This window comes from Rhipicephalus sanguineus, chromosome 7, assembly GCF_013339695.2.
Source record: "Rhipicephalus sanguineus isolate Rsan-2018 chromosome 7, BIME_Rsan_1.4, whole genome shotgun sequence".
In the NCBI taxonomy this organism is placed as follows: domain Eukaryota; kingdom Metazoa; phylum Arthropoda; class Arachnida; order Ixodida; family Ixodidae; genus Rhipicephalus; species Rhipicephalus sanguineus.
In genome coordinates this window covers 15,734,781-15,755,774 of record NC_051182.1, presented here as the reverse complement: position 1 = coordinate 15,755,774, position 20,994 = coordinate 15,734,781, and the positions used below count along the sequence as shown (strand labels likewise).

The window sequence follows — 20,994 nt, the reverse complement described above, 5'->3', positions numbered from 1 at the left end:
ACAGCTGTACCGTCGTCCAGTCTCTGCAGCCTGGCTCATCACACCGAGATTAGTCGCGCCACGTCTATCTGCAGCGCACGCCTCGCGGCTCGTCGGCACTCTACACGGCAGACTATGGAGCAGCTGCAGCCAGTAATGTGCCACCACCAACGCCGTTACTGGCACCGTCGCCACGCCAACTGCGTCGCCCGCCCAATCAGGCGAAGTTCGCACCGACGAACGTCTAAATCAACTGGCCAAGATGTACTACGCCTACGCTCCACTTTGTCTTTAAGTCACCTTTACCCGAGTGTGCGGACGAACCGCCAGCATCACAAGAGCTTGTGTGTGTGCCAATTTCGCTGGGCTGCACAGCGGAATTTCTCGGCCCACTACCGATTTCCACGTCATCGGTGTCGCTCGCTCCTTCCAACAGCGTCTCTTCGTCGCGACCCTCGCCCGCTGCGCTGCTCCCAGAGTCGCCCCCCAGAGACCTTGTCATTTCTGACGGCTACCTTCACGTTAACGACCTGGACTGCCCATGGACCCTATCGTTTCGCAACATGAACATTCCTGTGTATACGCTCCCATAGTTTTTCATTCCGGGCTCATTTCTGCGGGGGGGGGGAGTAATCTGTAGCGTCATCATCATCGCTATTCATCATCATCATTTTTACCACCTACGCGCCGCGCCTCTCGCGCAGCTCATGCTGAGAGCTCGAGGCGCGAGCAGTTAGGAACGTGCCCACGCTCCTGGGGGCTGGACGCCGGCAGCCGCTGCCGCTCTGCTTGTACCAGGGCCTTCGAATAAAGTGGCGAGACTTCGGTACGGCCACGTCGGCCGCCTTCACGTCTACCTCTCTCGCTACATATCTATGAAAGAAGTGACAAGAACACAAGCAGAAAGAAATAAGATGACACTGAAGAAACCCATGGTCAGATGTGACTACTCCAAAAACATGGATGCAGTTGACCGTGCGGATCACTGCTGTGCGAGGTGCGCATTAACTCGCACATTAATTTAATGGCGGCGAAAGCTTTTTCTTTCTGGCTTATCAAAGTTGCAATGGCAAATATATTCATCTTGATCTAAACGCGGGAGCTTAATTATGGCAAAAAGTGCAGTGACACCAGCAGTACTGCCGGAACCTCATCCAACAGCTAGTGGGTGACAGACTAAATAGTAGAAACATTTCCTTTACAACATCCCAGGCCTGTGATGCTTGTAGTGATTGAAAATCATAAGGAGGCCGGAGGAAAACTATGTTTTTCTGCCAGACTCACTGTAATGACTAGAGGCCGGATTTTTAGGCATTGAAAAAGCGTGTTTTACGCGCCAAGAATAGGTAGGCAAAACATAGTTTCAGGTGCCAAAAATAGGCAGGCAAAACACGTATTAGGCCTTTAATGTAGTAATTGTAGGCACAATAAATTTTTACATAACTGCAAATAACTTCAAAACAACGACGTTCGCGACCTGTATCTACGACAGGAAAGCAAAAAATGTTATCGTTTATGATGAAACAAAGGCGCCAACAGTTGGACATAGCCATGCAATTGTCCTTTTTGTCGTACGGTGCGCATAATATGGTCTCTCCTTTTATTCTGTAGCATGATGAGTGAAGTGTCCACTGTCGAATCAGCACACTCCTGGGTCTCTTTGTATACGGCATGGCTAAGAAGGGCAGCACAGGAGCATATAGCCAGACCGCTAAAAAGACCAGAAGGGAGAGATGCCTCGTATCGGCCGGGTCTAATCGTGTAGGGTCACTTTCTCCCCTGTCGGTGAACACCTTATGAAGTGAACTGCAGACAAAACAAAAGCATCCGCAGCTCATTTTGAGATCGAGGCTGTTTAAGCTCTCGGTAACCTGTGCACCGTCATAAAAACAATCGCCTCAGCTGGGTATGCGCCACAGGCATTGGGAAAGCACCACTACCGTGTACAGCAGGTGCGAGTTTCAAACGAAAACGAACACGTGAAAAAGAAAGAGAAAGAGTAAAAGAAAGATATAGAAAACAGAGAGAAAAAACAAAGAGAAAGAAAGTGATAGAAAGAAAGGGGAAGAGAAAAATAGAGAGAAATATATGAAGGGAATAAAGACATAAATAGCAAAGAAAGACACAAAAAGAAAGAAGGAGAGAGAAAGAAACACAGAGCGAGAAAGAGATAGGAAGGAGGAGGAAGCGATAAATAAAGAGATAGATAGACAGGGAGGAAAGAGAAGAAAAGATTATAGACAGAGAAAGAAATAGATAGAGTGAGAAGGAAAGAGAAAGAAAGAAACAGAGAGAAAGAAAAAGAAAGGCCGCCCAGCTCCGCTCCTCCTTCAGGTTTGGCACCACCTAGTGCGAAGCTGCCGTATTGCTTTCTTTCTTTTGCTCTTCCCTCTCCTTCTCCTGACGGCCCTCCACGGTCTCCACCACTCATTTCACTGGTGCTAGCGGTTGTTTTCCGGAAGTTGGTTGAACTGGAGGACTATTTTGAACAGCATAGAAGAGCCACGTTGCCCGTTAACACGATTAACGGTCTCGAACCGCACTAGAAAGCGAAATTGGAGGTTAAATATAGTGTTCATAAAAGCGCCGATATTGATAAAGCGAAGCTGTTTAGCAAATCGTTCCTTGTGAGTGGATCGTAGAAAACTATCATCATCTTAACGGGTGTGTGCCACTGTGCGGCTACATGAGAACGAGTACAGAGAGAGAGAGAGACAAAGAAATAAAGCAACTAACAGTGTCGGAAAGAAAGATAGAAAGAAAAAGAAAGAGAAAAATTCACGACAAAAAATTCATCACGAGGCGGGATTCAAAACCGCGTATCCTCGACCCGAAGGCGAGCGTCCTAACTACTCGGCTTTCCGGGAACATTTTTTTCTTTATTACGGGGAAGAAAAGCGTTGCACTTACAGTGATGATATCAAAATTAATAATCAGGCATATTTAAAAACAAATCAAACACAGGAAACCAGTCTAGAGCGTCACTAGAACGTTCATATATCCAGCGTTGTTGATCGCGGAGGCTCAGCACTTCTGTCAATCAGTCTTGCTCTCCAGAGACTATGCAGACCAATAAGAAAGATTAGGTCATAGGGTATTGTCCTGTCCTTTGTCACATCAAGGTAACTAATCTAGACAGGGTTGATTTCATCAACGAAAGAAAGAAGTAGAGGGAGCACAAAAGATAGAAAGAAAATAGGAAGCAAGCATCGCGTCGTTTAGCGACCAGATACCGAACTACCTGGCCGCGCCACGCATGCGCAGTAGCTGAGCCACGCCCACTGACAGAGACATCGCGCGCAGCCTCCGCTTTATAGTGCATAGCCTGGCTGCGTGCTTCCGAGTGGGAAGCAGCGCATCTCGAAGCTAGACGCGTCGGTCGACGGGGAGTACGGGCGGGGAAGGGTCCGTCCGTGCTTCGCTGAGCCAAATTTGCAAACTGCCCGCAATTTTTGTGTACGGCCATTTAACGTTTTAACGTCCGTCAGTGCGTTTCACGATGCCGTCGTCGGCCCAGCCGAGCGAAGGCACAGAGGAGGATGGCAGGCAGCGAATGCGGGGTGCAGGGGATGATGAATGACACTGAGAGCGACGTATTATAATATATAATAACTTTTGGTGTTTAACGTGCCAAAACCACGATATGATTATGAGCGACGCCGTAGTGGAAGGCTCCGGAAATTTCGACTACCTGGGGTTCTTTAACGTGCATCTAAATCTAAGCACACTGGCCTCAAGCATTTTCGCCTCCACCGAAATGCAGCCGCCGCGGCCGGGATTCGATCCCGCGACCTTGGGGTCAGCAGTCGAGCACCTTAACCACCCTGGCGGGTACTGAGAGTGACGTACGCGCAAAGGGGAAAGCGGAGTAGTACGATTATAAGCACAGCGCTGCGTGAGCTGTCTGCGGCGGATAAGATACGGCGCCAGAGTAGCAAACCTCCTCAAGTCACTGGAAAGTACCGCATCCCTCTTATCTTCGCCTACAGATTGGTCAGTCGCCATCACGTGGGCGCTTTTCTCCATATATGGTCCTCGCCGCGCCTTGGCTAAAGCTCTGGCAGAGGTATCACTCGCTCACGCCGTGTGTTTGCGCAATTGATGCAGTCTGATTTTTAGGGGCGAAGCTCCTCTTAGTCTAACCTTGTACGGGTCTGCTCAGACGATGATGCGTTGAAGAAAGAGCTACGGACGATCCATCGGGAGCTAAACCGCAACGGTTATCCTGATCGATTCATCTCGAAAACTGAGATGCGGATACTTCAATCCAGCTCACAGAGCAACGTGGCTACCTGTGCACGTGCGGCCATACCTTACGTCGCAGGTATCAGCGAGGCACTTTTGCGCGTATTTTCAAAATACGATTTGCGCATTGCTCACGTGCTGACTAGCAAGCTCCGGAACCAGCTCGTCAATGTGAAAGACAGGCTGCCAAGTGAATCGTTTCCAGGTGTCGTGTGTAAGATACCGTGCGCTGATTGCCGTGAAATGTATATTGGCGAAACAGGAAAGTTTTCTCGGCGCATCAAAGAGCACCAACGTGACGTGACTAAAAACAATCACATGACAAACGCCACCGCTGAGCATGCGCATGCACATGACCATACCATTGACTGGGATAACGCCGCCATCGTCGCCAAGGAAAAGAGCGTGTCGTCACGCCGGCTTCTGGAATCACTAATCATTCAGTCGACGCCACCTACAATGAACAGGACACCAGTAACTATGTCTGCCGTGTACGCATGCTTGTTGCGTCACGTTCTGCCTACATAACTGACAACGACTTCGAGTCCTGCTCAGTGAACAAGGAACCCGTATGCGGTTCCGAAACGTCAGATCATCTCATCCGACTTGGTCAGTGACCGCGAATCATCTCATCCAATGCCTGACCAGACGAACTTTCGTCGAACTGTTGACTACAATACTGAAGTTTCCCTCACAATATAATCAGGCATTTTCTTTTATTTGACAAGCAACAAGTTTCCCGAAGTAGCACAACACAAAACCGCCTTCACTTCAAATGCTGCTCTCGGAAGTGTGTGACACCTGCGATGGTTCAGAACATTAAGCTGGGAGCATCAGCGAGGCTGGCAAGACAAGAGCGCACACCAACATGGTTAAAACAATATCACAGCCCGCACGCTTTCGAAAAAGCCTTGGTGTTCGGGTACACTGACTGCTGTCCCGGCGTAGCCCATTGCCAGCAATAGTTCTCGCACCTTACAGGCTCAGAAACGTGGACTACCTAAGCTTTCAATGGAGAGATCACAGCCAAGTGTTGTGTTTTACAGTAATAGGCGTTGTGGAATCACCACCTTGTATAATTGCGCTGTGCTTCATTGGCGAATTCATAAAACGTATATAATCAGTGGCTGGCGTTGCAGGAGCCCTGTAATTCTTCCAGTTCAGTATTGCCAGGAACACCATGACGTGAAGTTCATTTATAAGCACGGCTTTACAATGAAGAATTGTTCATGTACACTCCCACAGGCTCATCCGATGGAAGCACTGTTGTGCGGCTACTGGACTGTATGCCCACGTCACAAGAGGGACACATGAATTATTGTATTTGGTAACTCTATCTGTACAACGAACGAGCAGGTAGCAAGTATCTCAGAGTGTTTCGCTCTCGATACTTTGTGGGTCGAGAAGAGTTGCTGTAATTAGCAGCACTTTACTGGCGATTTATGCTTCACTCAGGACGGCCACAGTCGGGGCAGTAAGTCTTGCAGAATGTGAGCACAACCACTCACTCCACCAAGATTTGTCCACGTCTGGCTGGCATGCGCGACGATGGGTGTTTGCGGTAGGGAAAAAAGCATACACGTTGTACTTCTCACAGTAGAGATGGCGAAGTAGAATCATGCAGGCAATCTGTGCTACTACGCTACTGCTACCGCCCAAGTAGAACAATGTTTCCTTAATTTGGGGGAGACTCTCCTACATGAAATTCTGAGAAGCCGAAGTTAGTTGCGATGCACCTTAATCACGCTGTTTCCAGTGACACTACCACTGTCTATAATTGCTTCGGTAGCCAAAACAAACTCCTGGAAAACCACATTGTTTTGAAGCTTGACGTTTCACTGTTGGAGCAGCGCTGGATGGCGACATAAAAAAATGAATCAAGCACGTGGCGGCGTCGGCGTGCCATGTGAGTTGTGTTCTTTCGATGTCGCAGGAATCCGGGCCACAATGTCATTTGGTCCAACGCCGCACAAGACGCGCGCTGCGGATTGGGAGCTGTGTAGTAGCATCTTGGCAAATGCGTCGTCTGCAACGCAGGACTAACCATCCGACTGCAGAGATGAACGTAACGCCAGAGTAGGAGTGTACTCTCAGGCATGTCACGTAGCAGCGGAAGCACGTTGGAAATCACTCCACGAGGGTGACAAGAATCGAATATCGAGCTTCTGCGTAGACTGCAGCCACCCAGCCAGCGCCCTGCGGTCGACCAGGCTCAGCTGACCAGCATCAGGTTTCAGCGGGTCCTCGTTGTGGCCCACGTCGACACCGTCTGTGCACTGAGGTGGCGACGCGTATTCCCAGAAACGGGAACGCGATGGCTCGTTACGCTGCCGCCTGCACAATCAAAAGGTAAATTGCTTGGGAACAATTGCACTATGAATAAGGTTAATGGAATTAATGGGAACCAGCAAATCCAATGTTATTTGTGCGAAACACGCCGAACATTAGAGGGACTTCAGGAAACTCTCCAGACTGAGCATTGCCTTACACGGAGTTCGCGAGGGAAACATACTTCATTAATTGCCTTTCTTTGTTTTCTTCAGAGTTGAAAACCTCTTGTAGCACTTACTCGCGTACTGCCAACAGGCGGCATCATCTGGGAGTCTGGTTTCGATAGCAGGCCTTATTTTAACTGTTGGCTATGCGTCGCCGAAAGACTAAGGATAGAATTTAATGAATTAAAAAAAAGCTCAAATCAAGCACTCATAAACCGGCTCTTACTAAACTATTTAGAGAAAAAATGATTCTCGCGTGTCGTGCTTGGATTTCGTCGTTGTAAACGTGGCCTGCGCGATTGGCTTCGGCTTCGCGCTACTGCAACTAATGGCGGAGGCTACGACTCGCACACAAAGAGACGCCAAGAGTTCCAGAACAATTTATTGATACTCATATACTCATATAAATAACGAGGTTTGTTTATTTCTGAGGCACAAGTCATCCTTATTTATTACTCAGTCTAAAAATAAGAAAATTGAAATCACATTATGCGTGATAAAATCATTGAACAAGTTTTCTTTTCTGTGTGTGTGTGAATGCATCTACTGCAAGAAGTCTCGCTAGCTTCCACAGTGTTGCACCTGATGTACAAAGCGGAGTACAAAGCACAAGACATGGCGGCATATTTCGAGGCAGTGCTGTATTGAAAAAACCTAGGCCGATCATTGCTCGCTTTTCACATCGCCCTTCAATATAACCAGCTACCCGAAACCACTAGGCGCTGCTGCAGCTATACAAGACCGGGACAGAGTAAGAACAAGTTCGCCGGAAATCAAGTGTGCCTTAATGAAAAACAGTGCACGATCAATATACAGCGTCATTCGTGGAGAGCGCAGGACAGAACACTTTCAGGCCAAGCCTATGAAGGCTGAGTGACGGAACTTGTGCGGTATAAAACACGTTAGTACTGAAAGGGCACGGCGACTATATGAAAGTTTTAACCGAAACAAAAGACAGCCCCCTAATAGTTAAATTTGCCAGCTACAAAGAAAAAAATTTCAAGGGCACGAACATTAGCGTCTCGGTACACTTCTCGGAAGCTGTGCGTATGAAAAGAAAGAAGTTATGGAACTACGGCCAAGAGCACCGCAAAGAAGGTGATAAAGTTAGCCTACGGTACGATTCTTTGCTCTTTAACAACAAAACGTTCGTTTATGACCAAGCATTGGATTCGGTGATACCATCAGGCTGAAAGCGAAGCAGCAGAGCCAAAGTGAAAGTACTACTTGTGAATTGCAGAAGCATTGCGAATAAGGTGGAGGAGTTCGCTAGTCCTATTACTACGACTAATCCTTCTGTTGTACTTGGATCCGAGTCATGGTTGAACAGCGAAATTACTGACAGTGATATCTTTCCCTGTAGACTACGGCTTATCCGAGAGATAGACAGAGACACTGTGGAGGTGTTCTTATATTAGTGAAACGGGAAACTTGTTCCAAAATGTTAGAAATAGAAACACGAACAATCGAATCAATCTGGGTGAAATTACGCTTGCAAAACGGAAAGACTGTGTCAGTTTGTTCCTTTTATAGACCGCCGAGTAGTCCGGTTAAAGTGATGAATCACTTGAATGACGAAATTGAGGCAGTTAACGATGATCGCGTAATACTCGGAGGTGATTTTAACATGCCTAAAATTGACTGGCATCAAGGACACAATGATTCTCGTATTATTAGTGGCTCAAGTAAAGTTAAGTGTTAAAGATGTGCAGCTGTGTTCTCGCTTAACCAACTTGCAATGCAACCTACAAGAGAAAATAATGCGCGTGATTTATTACTTACTGATTTACGATATGAGAACCAACATACGTTAGTGTTACCCGCTATAAGCGATCATAGCGACGTGCTCTACGAGCTGGACTTGCGTCATGTTACAGATACTGGAGCAAGACGAATGTACAGCTATGAGTAGGCGAATATGAAGGACCCCGCCACGGTGGTCTAGTGGTTATGGCGCTCGTCTGCTGACCCGAAGGTCGCGGGATCGAATCCCGGCCGCGGCGGCTGCATTTTCGATGGAGGCGAAAATGCTTGTGGCCTGTGTACTTAGGTTTTGGTGCACGTTAAAGAACCCCAGGAGGTCGAAGTTTCCGCAGCCCTCTACTACGGCGTCCATCATAATCATATCGTGGTTTTCGGACGTTAAACCCCGGTATAAGTAATACTGAAGGGATAAGAGAAGACCATTACCGCAACATTCTCGAGACTATAGGTCAGATGATATGCGGGAGAAATTTATATTGAATTACGTCAGCAGCACATGCTCTCATGGCATCGTGACGCAGCAAAAGTAAACCTTGGTTTATAAGAGATGTGAAAAGATTAACTCGCAAGCGGCAGAATGCACACAATAAATTTAAGAAGAGACCGAACGGAGAGGCGAAAGAGAAATTGCAGACGCTTACGGCTACAATGAATGACGTGATAAAAAAAAAGCAAGGACCAATTACTTTGAAACCCTAGAATTGAGAATAAAAGATCGCCCAACAGAATTGTGCCAAGTCTTCAAAAAAAATGGAAAAGACGATCCAACAATACCGACTATTGATGACAACGGCACGTTTGAGAATAACCACCGTGAGAAAGCTGAACACTTTATCTCTTTTTTTAAGTAGGTATTTGCTAGCCATGCGCAAAGACTCGCAAAGGATCCCACAACACTTTTTGGTTTTTCTATGGAGAAGGTTGAGCTTAGTCTGAACGGAATCGAAGTCTTTCTAAAAAAATGAAATCCTGCAATAGTCCGGACGAAGTACCGAATGTTTTATAGAAATTATGTGCGCACTCAATTTCTTGATGCCTACTTTTCACTAAATCGATAGAGGAACCTTTCTAAAAACTTCCCGATTGGAAAAATACGCATATTGTACCGGTTTCCAAATCTGGACCGCGTAATTCGGTTTTAAACTACCGTCCCGTGTCGTTAGTCCGTACGGTTTGCAAATTGCTGGAACATGTACTTTTCTGAAGTGTAATGAAACATTTAAATGAGAACTCCTTACTAACCAACTGCCAGCATGGCTTCCGGTGTGAATTTTCCTGTGTCACGCAACTAACAGACTCATGACCTGTCGAGTGCATTGGACAAAGGTGGTACGATAGACAGCATATTTCTTGATTTCCATATGGGATTCGACGTTGTACACCAAGACGCATTAATTGAAAAGTCCTCATGGTATGGTATTGACAGTGCTGTAATTAATTGGATTAAGAATTATTTGCTGTTTAGGCGCTTAAGAGTTGTAATTAGGGGTGAAAAATCGGGTAAGGCTGACGTTACGTCAGGAGTGCCGCAAAGATCGGTACTTAGCCCTTTGCTCTTTTTGATTTATGTGAACAATATCAGTGATAATATCGATTCTTCTGTACGCATGTTTACAGATGATCGTGTGTTGTACAGAGTAGTTAATGGCAAAAATGATTGTGTAATTTTGCAAGGTGATATAGATCGGATTTCACAGTGGTGCATCGATTGGCATATGAAACTTAAAGTTAAAAAAAAAAAAGACAGTGCTTATGTGTTTTTCTAAAATAACAACTAAACAATTTGCGATTAGTTATAACATTAACGCAATACAACTACAGGTAATAAAGTGGCTGACTGGGCTAGTTGGTTGTGCATACTTAAGGTTAACAGCACGAAAAGAACACACGGCGGACAGGAAAAAGACGGGACAAGCGCTGACTTCCAACTGAATTTTTACAACTACAACTACAGTCTGTGCGCTAGTTTAATTATTTGGAAGTGTTTTTTACCACCGATTTATCATGGACAAGACATATCGATCACGTTACTGGAAAAACATCTCCTGTGCTAGGGTATCTGAAAAGAAACGCTAAACAATTTCCGGTAAAAGCAAGGGCTCTACTTTATCTTTGCAGTGTACGATCAATTCTTCAACATGCCAGTTCCGTTTGGGTTTACTGAGCACAAACGAACATAGACAAGCTGGAAAGAATACAGAGTAGAGCCGTGCGGTTTGTATTTCAAAATTATTCAAGGCAATTCAGTGTATCTGAGGCGAAAAAATTAATTGGATGGGAGCCTTCAAAAGCGACGGTTCACTCATAAATTGAAATTATACCACGACATCTACCATTCACGAACAGGGATTGGTCGGACGATATATTTGCATGGTCCTGATTACGTGTTTGCGACAGTGGATGACGATCTAAAAGTGAAAGAAATATTCTGTAAAAGCGGTGAGTATAACAAATCATTTTTTCCCAATACAGTTAGCGCCTAGAATCGGCTACCCAGTGACACTGTCAAGATAAGTTCGAATGCCGCATTTGTCCATGCGCTCCATGATGTTGTTGTATGGGCATGACGACGGTGTGACGTAACAGTATAGTTATGATCATGTTGTGGTTTTCTCCATGTAACCAGTACTTTGTATTACGTATTTTATGTAATTGCCCCCCACTAATTCCTATGAAGGCGCTGTGGGAATTTGATAAATGTTCGCAATCCCAGGGCACGATGACAGCAACCGCCTCATGCGCGCAGCGCGCCAAAAAACTCCGTTGCCGCCGGCGCCGTCGAAATATGGCCGGACAACTCACTTTCTTGAATCTAAAAACGTTGCTTTCTTGTAGCTAGCTCCTGTAAAGGCTCGCTAGCTTTTTTGCGCCTTCGACGACGTCACGAGAGCGCGCCAAGTGATGTGATGATGATATGAGCTCGCATAGGCGCGCCATGACACGGATGACAGCGGCACATGAAGGCACCAAACGTAGCCTCGGTGATTGGTTCCGGCAGCGCACCGGAGCCCATCGCGGAGGCCGTGCACCAAAGACCGTTTGGGAGCTGTTTCGGCGCAATATTGCGTTTTGGAGCAGGATGGCGCAGCAGCAGCGGATTGGCGCAGCGTGGCGCAAATGGCGCAGCTCTTCCACCCCTGAGAGTAGACTGCCTGTATAACCAAACGGAGAATAATAATAATAATAATAATAATAATAATAATAATAATAATAATAATAATAATAATAATAATAATAATAATAATAATAATATAATAATAATAATAATGCCTTTTATTTCTTCAAATAAAGCAGTACATGTGGCTAGGCCTGCCAAAGCCAATTGGTGGCTTGAGTGGCAGAGCCTGGCAGACAGCGAAACAAACCGAACGCGTTACAAGGTTGTAGTACATGGCATAAGAGCGATGATAGGACAAAAAAACAACGTGCACATTAGATTAGAAGCAACAGGGCATACAAGCGATACTTATTAGCAATATATAACAATTACAGAAATTGAGAGTGAACAAAAAACATAAATACAGCGAAAGTTTCTCAAGCAAGGTACCACACTAGATGACTGTTCAGTAGCATGCTTGCAAATGAGTACATATGAGATAACACCAGACATGACATGCATTAAAATTATCGACAGATACGCCGTAGCAGTTTCTTTAATTTGTATTTTGTTTTTATGCGAAAAATGCTGGGGGGTAGCACATTGAAATAATAACGGGCTCGTATTCTAGTTCCATACCTTGTTGAACACCGCGGTCTCCAGTAACGGACTTTAGGCCTTAGAGAACGGGAAGGGACATATGGAACCAGGAATTCTTTGGAACAGAAATGTTTTAAAACAATCGTTTGAATTAAGAGATCATTGAAGTTCGGCATTAGGAGCACTTTGAAAATGTCTCCCTCTGAGTTCATGTACAAGTCATAAGAAATATTTTTTAAGATCGAACGTAATATTCTGTTTAATCTATTGTGCCATCGGACAGCACAGTGCCCGTAAATGGTTATTCCATAACGCAGTATACTCTAGCCTAAAGCCTGTGTTATCATTTTAAGTACTGAAAACGGCATGTAGTATCTTATATTATATAGTAGACAAGACACAGCGCGAAGTCTTTTGCAAATATAGGCAAGATGACTATTGCAGGAAAGGTCGCTATCAATGTATAAGCCAAGGTACTTCACAACAGATGAATACTGTAATGGCCTACAAGAGCAGGATGAACAATTCGAACAATGCAAAATGAAAGGATAGTCAAGGGTTACTTTCTTCAACGGATTATGGAAGCAGATTAAATTAGTTTTAGACAAATTTATATTAATAAGTTTGTCACGAAACCAATCCATGGCTTTAGTGGCAGCTGACTGCAGAAGAGTAATCGCCTCATAGAAGTTGTTAGCAGACGTCAAGATCACAGTGTCGTCGGCGTATTGATTTAGAGAAACCGGTATCGCGCTGTGAAGGTCATTTACAAATACATTGAATAGCAGCGGACTAAGAATCTATCCTTGTGGAACGCCGGTATTGATGGCTTGGAACGCGCTACGAGATTGCCCAACGGATACTAGTTGACGCCTGTCTTGGAGGAAATTTGCCAACAAAGACCAGAAAGCACCCCTAAATCCTAATTGAAAAAGTTTATCCAATACCAAGGTATGATGGACACTGTCGAAAGCCTTGCTGCAGTCAAGAAGTAGCGCACAGGCAACCTTGTTGTTATCGAACGCTGCGTTCAACTGATCAGAGAAGTCTTCCAATAGCGTCTGAGTGCTTTTCCCCTGCCGAAAACCATACTGACAGGGTGATAAAATGTTGTGGCGGTCGAGAAAGCTTGTCATCGTTAACAGTAAATGCTTTTCTAGTATTTGCGCTATAGAAGGCACAATTGATATTGGACGATAGTTTTCAATTTTATCACGCGCATCGTTAATAAATAAATAAATAAATAAATAAATAAATGGTTACCAACTTACTTCACACACATACTCATACGTATAAACTGCATTTAGCAACGATAAAACTCAGGGGCGTAGCCAGAAATTTTTTTCGGGGGGGTTCAACCATACTTTATGTATGTTCGTGCGTGCGTTTGTATGTGTGAGTGTATATATACGCAAGCAAAACTGCAAAATTTCGGGGGGGGGGGTTGAACCTTCCCAACCCCCCCCCCCCCTTGGCTACGCCCCTGATAAAACTGGTCCGACACTGCAAACGTCTTGGCGTATCAACAGCTAGCGACACTTGCTGGAACTGCGCATTAATAAAATCTGAACCCCGCCACGGTGGTCTAGTGGTTATGGCGCTCGACTGCTGACCCGAAGGTCGCGGGATCGAATCCCGGCCGCGGCGGCTGCATTTTCGATGGAGGCGAAAATGTCTGAGGCCCGTGTACTTATATTTAGGTGCACGTTAAAGAACCCCAGGTGGTCAAAATTTCCGGAGCCCTCCACTACGGCGTCTCTCATAATCATATGGTGGTTTTGGGACGTTAAACACCAGATATTATTATTATTAATAAAATCTGAAGGAAGGTGAGCGCTGTAGTGGTACGGATGGACGGCGCAGAAATTAACGACGCTCATTGAAATGAGACGATATCAAGCAGATTGCTAACAAAAGAAGTTCAGGCCGATTATTCCATTGCAGACATACTTTACGCAGAACGTGTGCCATACGCGAAGGCTAGGCTACAGACGAATTCGGCCAGCGCTGTTTACATAACGTAGATGGAAAGAAGCGGCCACTCACTTGCATATCTTAGGCTCAGGGACTCCGAACACCTTGAGGGACTGGCAGCCTATCGTCTCAACGAGCTTGATGGCGTGCCACAGGGTAGAAGGCTCCGCTCCGGACAGTTGGTAACTGGAGGTAGAAGACTTCAGTGTACTGCCAGTTACGACTCGGCCACGCACATTTCGTGCCGTTTGCACCGAGGCTATCTCTGTGCCAACATAATTTTACTGCATCGATAGGGAACGTGCCAAGGTGCCAGTATTTCTATTCAAAAATCCAGCAGCAGTAGGTGCGTACAGCGTAAAGAAATTTTTCAGTTTAAACAATAATTATATATTAATTTCATGCCTCAGGTGTGTACATAGTAATTTCATTCACCGGGTGTGTACAAAGCAATGCGTACTACTCCAAAACCGGAGTAGCATACGCGTGCGCAGGGGGGGGGGGGGAAGGGGGGTTGTCGCAGCGCCTCCCCGCCTCCCTATTAGGTCATCATCATCATCAGCCTGTCTACGCCCACTGCAGGGCAAAGGCCTCTCCCATGTTCCGCCAATCAACCCGGTCCTGTGCTTTCTGCTGCCACGTTATACCTACAAACTTCTTAATCTCATCTACCCACCTAATTTTCTGTCTCCCCCTCACGCGTTTGCCATCTCTTGGAATCCAGTCAGTTACCCTTAATGACCACCGGTTATCCTGCCGACGTGCTACGTGCCCGGCCCACATCCATTTCTTCTTCTTGATTGCAACTATGATATCCTTAACCCCCGTTTGTCCCCTGACCCACTCTGCTCTTTTCCTGTCTCTTAAGGTTACACCTAGCATTTTCCTTTCCATCGCTTGCTGCGTCGTCCTCAATTTAAGTTGAACCCTCTTTGTAAGATACTCATATTTAAAGAAAAGCGGCGCACAAAAAGACGGAGACAAAGAAGAGAACCACACACAGCGCTGTGTGTGGTTCTCTTCTTTGTCTCCGTCTTTTTGTGCGCCGCTTTTCTTTAAATATGAATATACACCAACTCGCCCACCTTTCTATTCTGTTACCTCTTTGTAAGACCCTATTAAGTCAAGTATGGGGCAAACCTTGCCCCCCCCCCTTAGGTGACTAGGGGGCGGCCGCACCCCCTCTCGTGCGCACGCCTGTGCTTAGTCGTATGCATGTCCATATGCGCTACTCTAAAACACGTACCGTAAAATGCCGAGCAAGGGACCCCCCCCCCCCCCCAACCCCACGCTGAAGGATAAGCCCACCAGATTTCGAGGGGGGGGGGGGCGGTCGCTTGCTCGGTCCCGGACCGAAATTCAAAATGGCGGCGGGAGAGCCGCTAAAAATAAAAAAAATGCTGATCTACTTTTCTAATGAAATGCTTTATTTATTTACTGTTTTTATTCTCCGTCGTCAACTGTCAAGCCATTGAAGCAGCGACCGGTTTGACCAATACACGACCGGCCACATGACAACAGAATTTCGTAAACAACAATTAGATACGCATTCAGTGTACTCATTCTTGTGGTTCCTTTTGCACAAGCAATACTCGTCTTGATAAAAAAGTGGCCGCAGGGAGAAGCGGGAGCGGGGGGGGGAGGGAGGGCGTTTGCTCGGTGACTGGCGCTTATTTCAGATCTCCGGAAAACGGGAGGGCGCTTGCTCGGCATTTGACGATACTTGGTTTAACACTTTTACTGCATGCAAAGATGTTTCAGCTTCTGAGGTTTAATATTGTCTTTGAATAAACGCACGGTTCTATAACGTAAACAGCAGCAGTAGGCACGCATTGAAAGCTGACACAAGAACTTAGGAATAAAGTAATTTATAGCGAGACTTCTGCAACCAGTGTCGCGTGAAAAAAGAATGCCAGTTTCTAGAAGTCGAAAGGATTCTTAGAATGAGTTCTCTCTCTCTCTCTTTTTTATTCGTGGCAGATATCGAGAGCTACCCGAAGACTGCAATGCTCGCTGCTGAACACTTAGCACGGAGTCGCACGCATTTCCAGGTTTCGGAAGTAGAAAAAAAGAAAAACTTACTGCCTCGCCACCTTTCGGCACTCTCGGTTGAATGAGTAGCTTTTCCTACACTAATACGCAGAGCATAGAACGTATTGATTTTAAAATCGGATGCCAGTATAGTTAAGCTGTGTAGCAGAAAACTGATCACCACTTGAACATGTTTCATGGCCAACAAACACGAACAAAATGTAGGCAAAATTGTAAGCTCACCCTAGGATACTGGCGTGCTGCGCTAGGCTCTTTGCTGCAGCGTGCTCAGCGCTTCTGCGCAGGCTCAGCAGGTGCGGTCCCCCGTTACTTTCCAGACGTGTTCGCAGCGACGCAGGAGTGGCTTTCTTGGGCGTGCCGAACACCAAGACGTGATCAGATGCGAGAGGGCCGTTGGACAGCCGCTTCTCTCGCTGTGGACCCTTCAATAGTTCGAGGAGCCTGCGGCACAAAGATGTGCTTTGTTGAAATCCCGCTACGAGGTCTTGGATGCAATGCTAATTGAGGGAAGCCTATTCTGTATGAAGCAGTGTACGTACGAAACTTGTAAATAAGAAACGATATTTAGCCGCCGCGGTAGCTCAGCGGTTACGGTGCTCGGCTGCTGAATCGAAGCACGCGGGTTCAATCCCTGCAAAGGCGGTCGCATTTCGACCGAGGTGAAATGCTAGCAGAGGCCCGTGTGCTTCGATTTAAGAGCACCAGATGGTCAAAAACTTCCAGAAGCATCCACTACGGCGTCCATCATAACGATATCGTCGTTTTGGGACGTAAAGCCTAACAATTATATAATAATTATTATTAATATTTGAACGTAGCACATTTACTCCGAGAACGTAATTACCAGCGCAATATTCTCTCCTCGACGAAAAGTGTGGCAAACTTGGAATCATCTCAGTGGCGAAAGTCCTAAACAACTCGGCATTCCAAGGAAGATTTTTGATAGAATGAGGCTCATTTTTAAGCACGACGAAACAAATGCACGACCGACATGTAATGGTACAAATTATCAGCTAGCCGACAAGACCAAAAAAAAAACAAACAAAGCTAGTCGATTGATCCAGCTGAGAAACTCGCCTTATAAATTCCCGAGCGTAGTGCCGAAAAACCTTTGTTTTCTAGTCCTACCAATAGTGTTCCGTGCTGACCATTAGGAAAATTCACGTAATATATTTCTGCTACTACTGCTTATACAGTAAAAGCTCGTTAATTCGACCCTCGCTAATTCTGAAAATTCGGACGTGTTTCCTGGTCTCGGCCAGTTCATGCATTGCTTAATGGCATCAACCGTTCGTTAATTCGGTCATATTTGGTCGGTTAATTCGGACGATCCTCGAAGCGCGCTGAGCACGAAGCGCTGCAAATGTGCGACGCAAAAGAGCGCAAACGGCGTTCGCAGACAACGAAAAAGCGGCGGCGCTGTCCGCATCGCTGCCACGGTTTTGTCCGCATGCGGATCCGGCACTCAGCAGCTGCGTTTTGACTCGATGCACCGCGCGCGCAATGTCACAAAACTCGAACATGGCGGAAGCCATTGAACGCGAAGAGCTTTCAGCCACGGTCGGTATGCTCGCACAAAACTCGCTTGCTACATCGCGATGGACGAACTATCAGTTGCCGGTTATTTTCGCTGCGATAGAACTATCGTCACGTGCGCGTGGCGGTGGTGGCACGTAATAAGGGAGGGTGCACAGCACGTGATTAAACATGCAAGTCTGGCGCCTTGGTCGCATTGAGAACGACGTCGGAAGAGAACAGAAAATTGCGGCTTTTACACTGCGCTTATGCAAAATAACCAAATGATTTACGCGTGATAGAAGTGTGATAGAAGTGTGATAGAAGTGTTATAGAAGTATACCGTGAAAAGTCAATATTGCCAAGCACGCTTCTTTTGTAACTAGTGCGTTGCACGCCCAGCCGCTGCCTTGCGCGAACCGCGCCCTAATGGCTGGGAACCTTTCAGATTATTTTAGAATCTTCTTAGAGGCTTGAGCGCGAAAAGACGAACAGTTGAGATTATTCTGAAACTAACGCGACCAGCAGTGATAAGGCTCGAATGTTCGATGCCGACGCGCATTACTGCAAATCAGATTATCGACGGCCGACCGTCAGTACAAGTGCATTGCTTGCTTGCAGTTTGACTTACCGTTTCCCGACCACAACTACGGACAAACAAAGTTTCATGTTGGACACGACGACTGTTGCCTTCATCAACGTCGCGACCACGTGACAATATCATGGACCAAACTCCGGCAGAATTAATTTCATAGCAATTAGTCAGCGAACAGCAGGCTATGACACATTGCAGAAGGGTTTCTTGAAGGGCCAGTTGGTACATGATACTGAGGGGAACAGCGCAAAAAACGGGACGGAGAAAGATTGAACACACGACACAAGCGCTGTGTCGTGTGTTCAATCTTTCTCCGTCCCGTTTTTTGCGCTGCTCCCCTCAGTATCAGGAGAGTTGCTTGTTGGGCAAGTTGGTACATACTTAGTTAACTACAAAAGAAGCGACAAAACGTCGAAAATCGGAAAACAGCAGAGCGGCAGAAAACAAAGACAGAGCGCAGAGACGTGGCCACGTCTCTGCGCTCTGTTCAGATTCGTGGACTACCTTGTTTTGGTAAAAGACAATCCGCGCACAGGCACGCTAGTGAATGTTTTGAAAACTTTCAAGAAAATTGGGTGTGGCTTACAGTATACCTTTGAAGTGCCAAGAGAACGACGTATTCAGTTTCTGGACCTTGAAATTAAGTTTTGTTCCTTTCACACGTGTTGGATGTATCGCCCCAGATCAGTAAAACCTTTGCTCAGCTATCATTCAGCTCATTCAAAGATAGTTAAGAACGGGATCGCCACTTCATGCATAAAATCCGCCCTCACAAAATCATGTGTACATTCGATAAATGAAAGTGTTTCCGAACAGATTAAGCGCTTAAGGGGAGCTGGGTATCCAGACGAGTGTCTCCTCTTGGCTTGTGAAAAGAATCGCCGAGAAGTAAAGAAAACAATAAGCAGCGCTAGTGAAGAAGACAAGCAAGTCGGGGGCGGCAAAGAGCGATTAGTGGTTATCCCGTATCTGCATAACGTCTCGCATCGGTTGAAAAAAGTTGCTTCAAGGTATGGGGTGCGGGTTGTTTTTTCAGCCAAAAACAGATTGTCTAAGATTTGCCCGGCAGTGGAAAGGTTGGCCACAAAGAAAAGCAGGGAAAAACGGATGGATGTCAAATTAAACATGGCAGGAGGTTTGTTGAGTGCAAAAAAGAAGTAGTCTACGGTATTCCTTTCACATGTGGAAAGGAATACGTGGGTCAAACAGGACGTTGCCTGAATGTACGCCTTCGCGAGCATGAGAGTTCACTAAAGGGGGCCCCGTACTCGCACTTGGCGATGCACTGCAAAGAGTGCACCTGCCAGCCAAAACTTTGTGACACAGAGATAATTGATATGCACAGAAAGCGAACGACAAGAGAGATAATTGAAGCATTTCGAATTAAGAAAGGAGGTGAGATGTGTGTTAGCCAGGCGTCTGTTCTGCTAACCGATTCTGAGTTTGCTTTTTTAGATATGACATGAACCAGTGCAAATTTTTTCTTATTTTTTCTTGTTTGGAGGGGGGGGGGGGAAGGGCTTAACACGTGTTTACTTGATGTATGCGATGGGTTATCGAAGTGGTGTTTTGTTGATTCACTCTGTGATAACAAGGGTGGTGTGTGGTGACGAGGATGCATGTTATGCATATATAAGATTGTTCTTTCCAAAATAAATTTTCAGTTCCTAGTAAGCGCTCCGTCCTGTGTCCTTTCTGAGTCTTCGTATATTTTGCGCTTGTTTCATCATGAACCTATACCAACACGCCCAACTGGCAGTCATCCTAAAAGTAGTTCTTTTTTGTCTTTCTCTGTGTTCTTCTTCCTTTTTCTCGCTCTATTTTTCTACGCTACCCTTCTTTCTCCCATTGATTCTCCCTCTTTCTCTCTATGTGTCTCTTTCTCTTTTTTCTATGGTATGCTTTGTTATCTCCCCTCCTACTTTCCCTCCTCCCCACCCTCACATCTGTGCTCCTCACCCTGACTTCCCTTTTCCACCCCCAGGTATACCATACTACACAAGAACATGCTATGCTCAGCTAGCGTACCTGGATAGCCGAGTGGTTAAGACACTCGCCTTCATATCGTGGGTGCGCGGGTTCGAATCCCGCCTCGCCAAGAAACTTTTTCGCCAAGAGTTTCTCTCTTTCTCTACCTGATTAGCTCCTTCTTTCTCTCTCTCTCTTTCTTTCTCTGTACTCTTTCTCTCGCCCATCAGTGTTACTGCATCCCACGCCGGCCAAATCGGCGCGCATGTTCCGGAAGCGAAGCAGAAGATGAAGAAGAGGACCAAGAGGAAGACAGCAGCCGGGCGCACGTGTTCGGGGAGCGAGCAGACGAAGAAGGCCAATAACGATGACTATGCGCAGTCTTCTGGCGATTACGCACGCCCTGAAGAAAAGCTTAACAGCTCCGCTCTTAAAAAGACGCCGAGCTTGAACGCGGTTAAACCAAGGTTGTCGAGTGATAGCAGCAACTAGCGCGGTAAAATGGCTAGTGTAAACGCGGAAGGCGTACCGCGGCGGTGTCCCGGGCGCCGGCGCCCCCGCGCGGCAAGCAGCGGCACGCGGTCCGCATTTCTTTTCGCACTGCCGGCGCTGTAGTCACGTGACAGTAGTGGAGGCCTCGATGCGCACGCGCCCGCCGGCTGGCGGCCCTCGCCGACAGACAGAGAGGGGTGCGCGGGCGAGCAGCACTA

The 20,994-nt window shown here is 46.4% G+C and overlaps 1 protein-coding gene across 1 annotated transcript in view; it reads right to left on the bottom strand.

The window, feature by feature from the left end:
- Nucleotides 1–4,914: 4,914 nt before the first annotated feature.
- The window catches only part of LOC119399310 (alpha-N-acetylgalactosaminide alpha-2,6-sialyltransferase 6), a 72,534-nt gene continuing 56,454 nt past the window's right edge, over nucleotides 4,915–20,994 (bottom strand). Inside the window, exons 5-7 of the mRNA XM_037666128.2 lie at nucleotides 16,429–16,647; nucleotides 14,227–14,340; nucleotides 4,915–6,558 (exon numbers count right to left, since the gene is read on the bottom strand). Of these exons, the coding sequence (XP_037522056.1) occupies nucleotides 6,324–6,558; nucleotides 14,227–14,340; nucleotides 16,429–16,647 (568 nt within the window). The 3' untranslated portion in view covers nucleotides 4,915–6,323. The remainder of the gene's footprint in view (nucleotides 6,559–14,226; nucleotides 14,341–16,428; nucleotides 16,648–20,994) is intronic.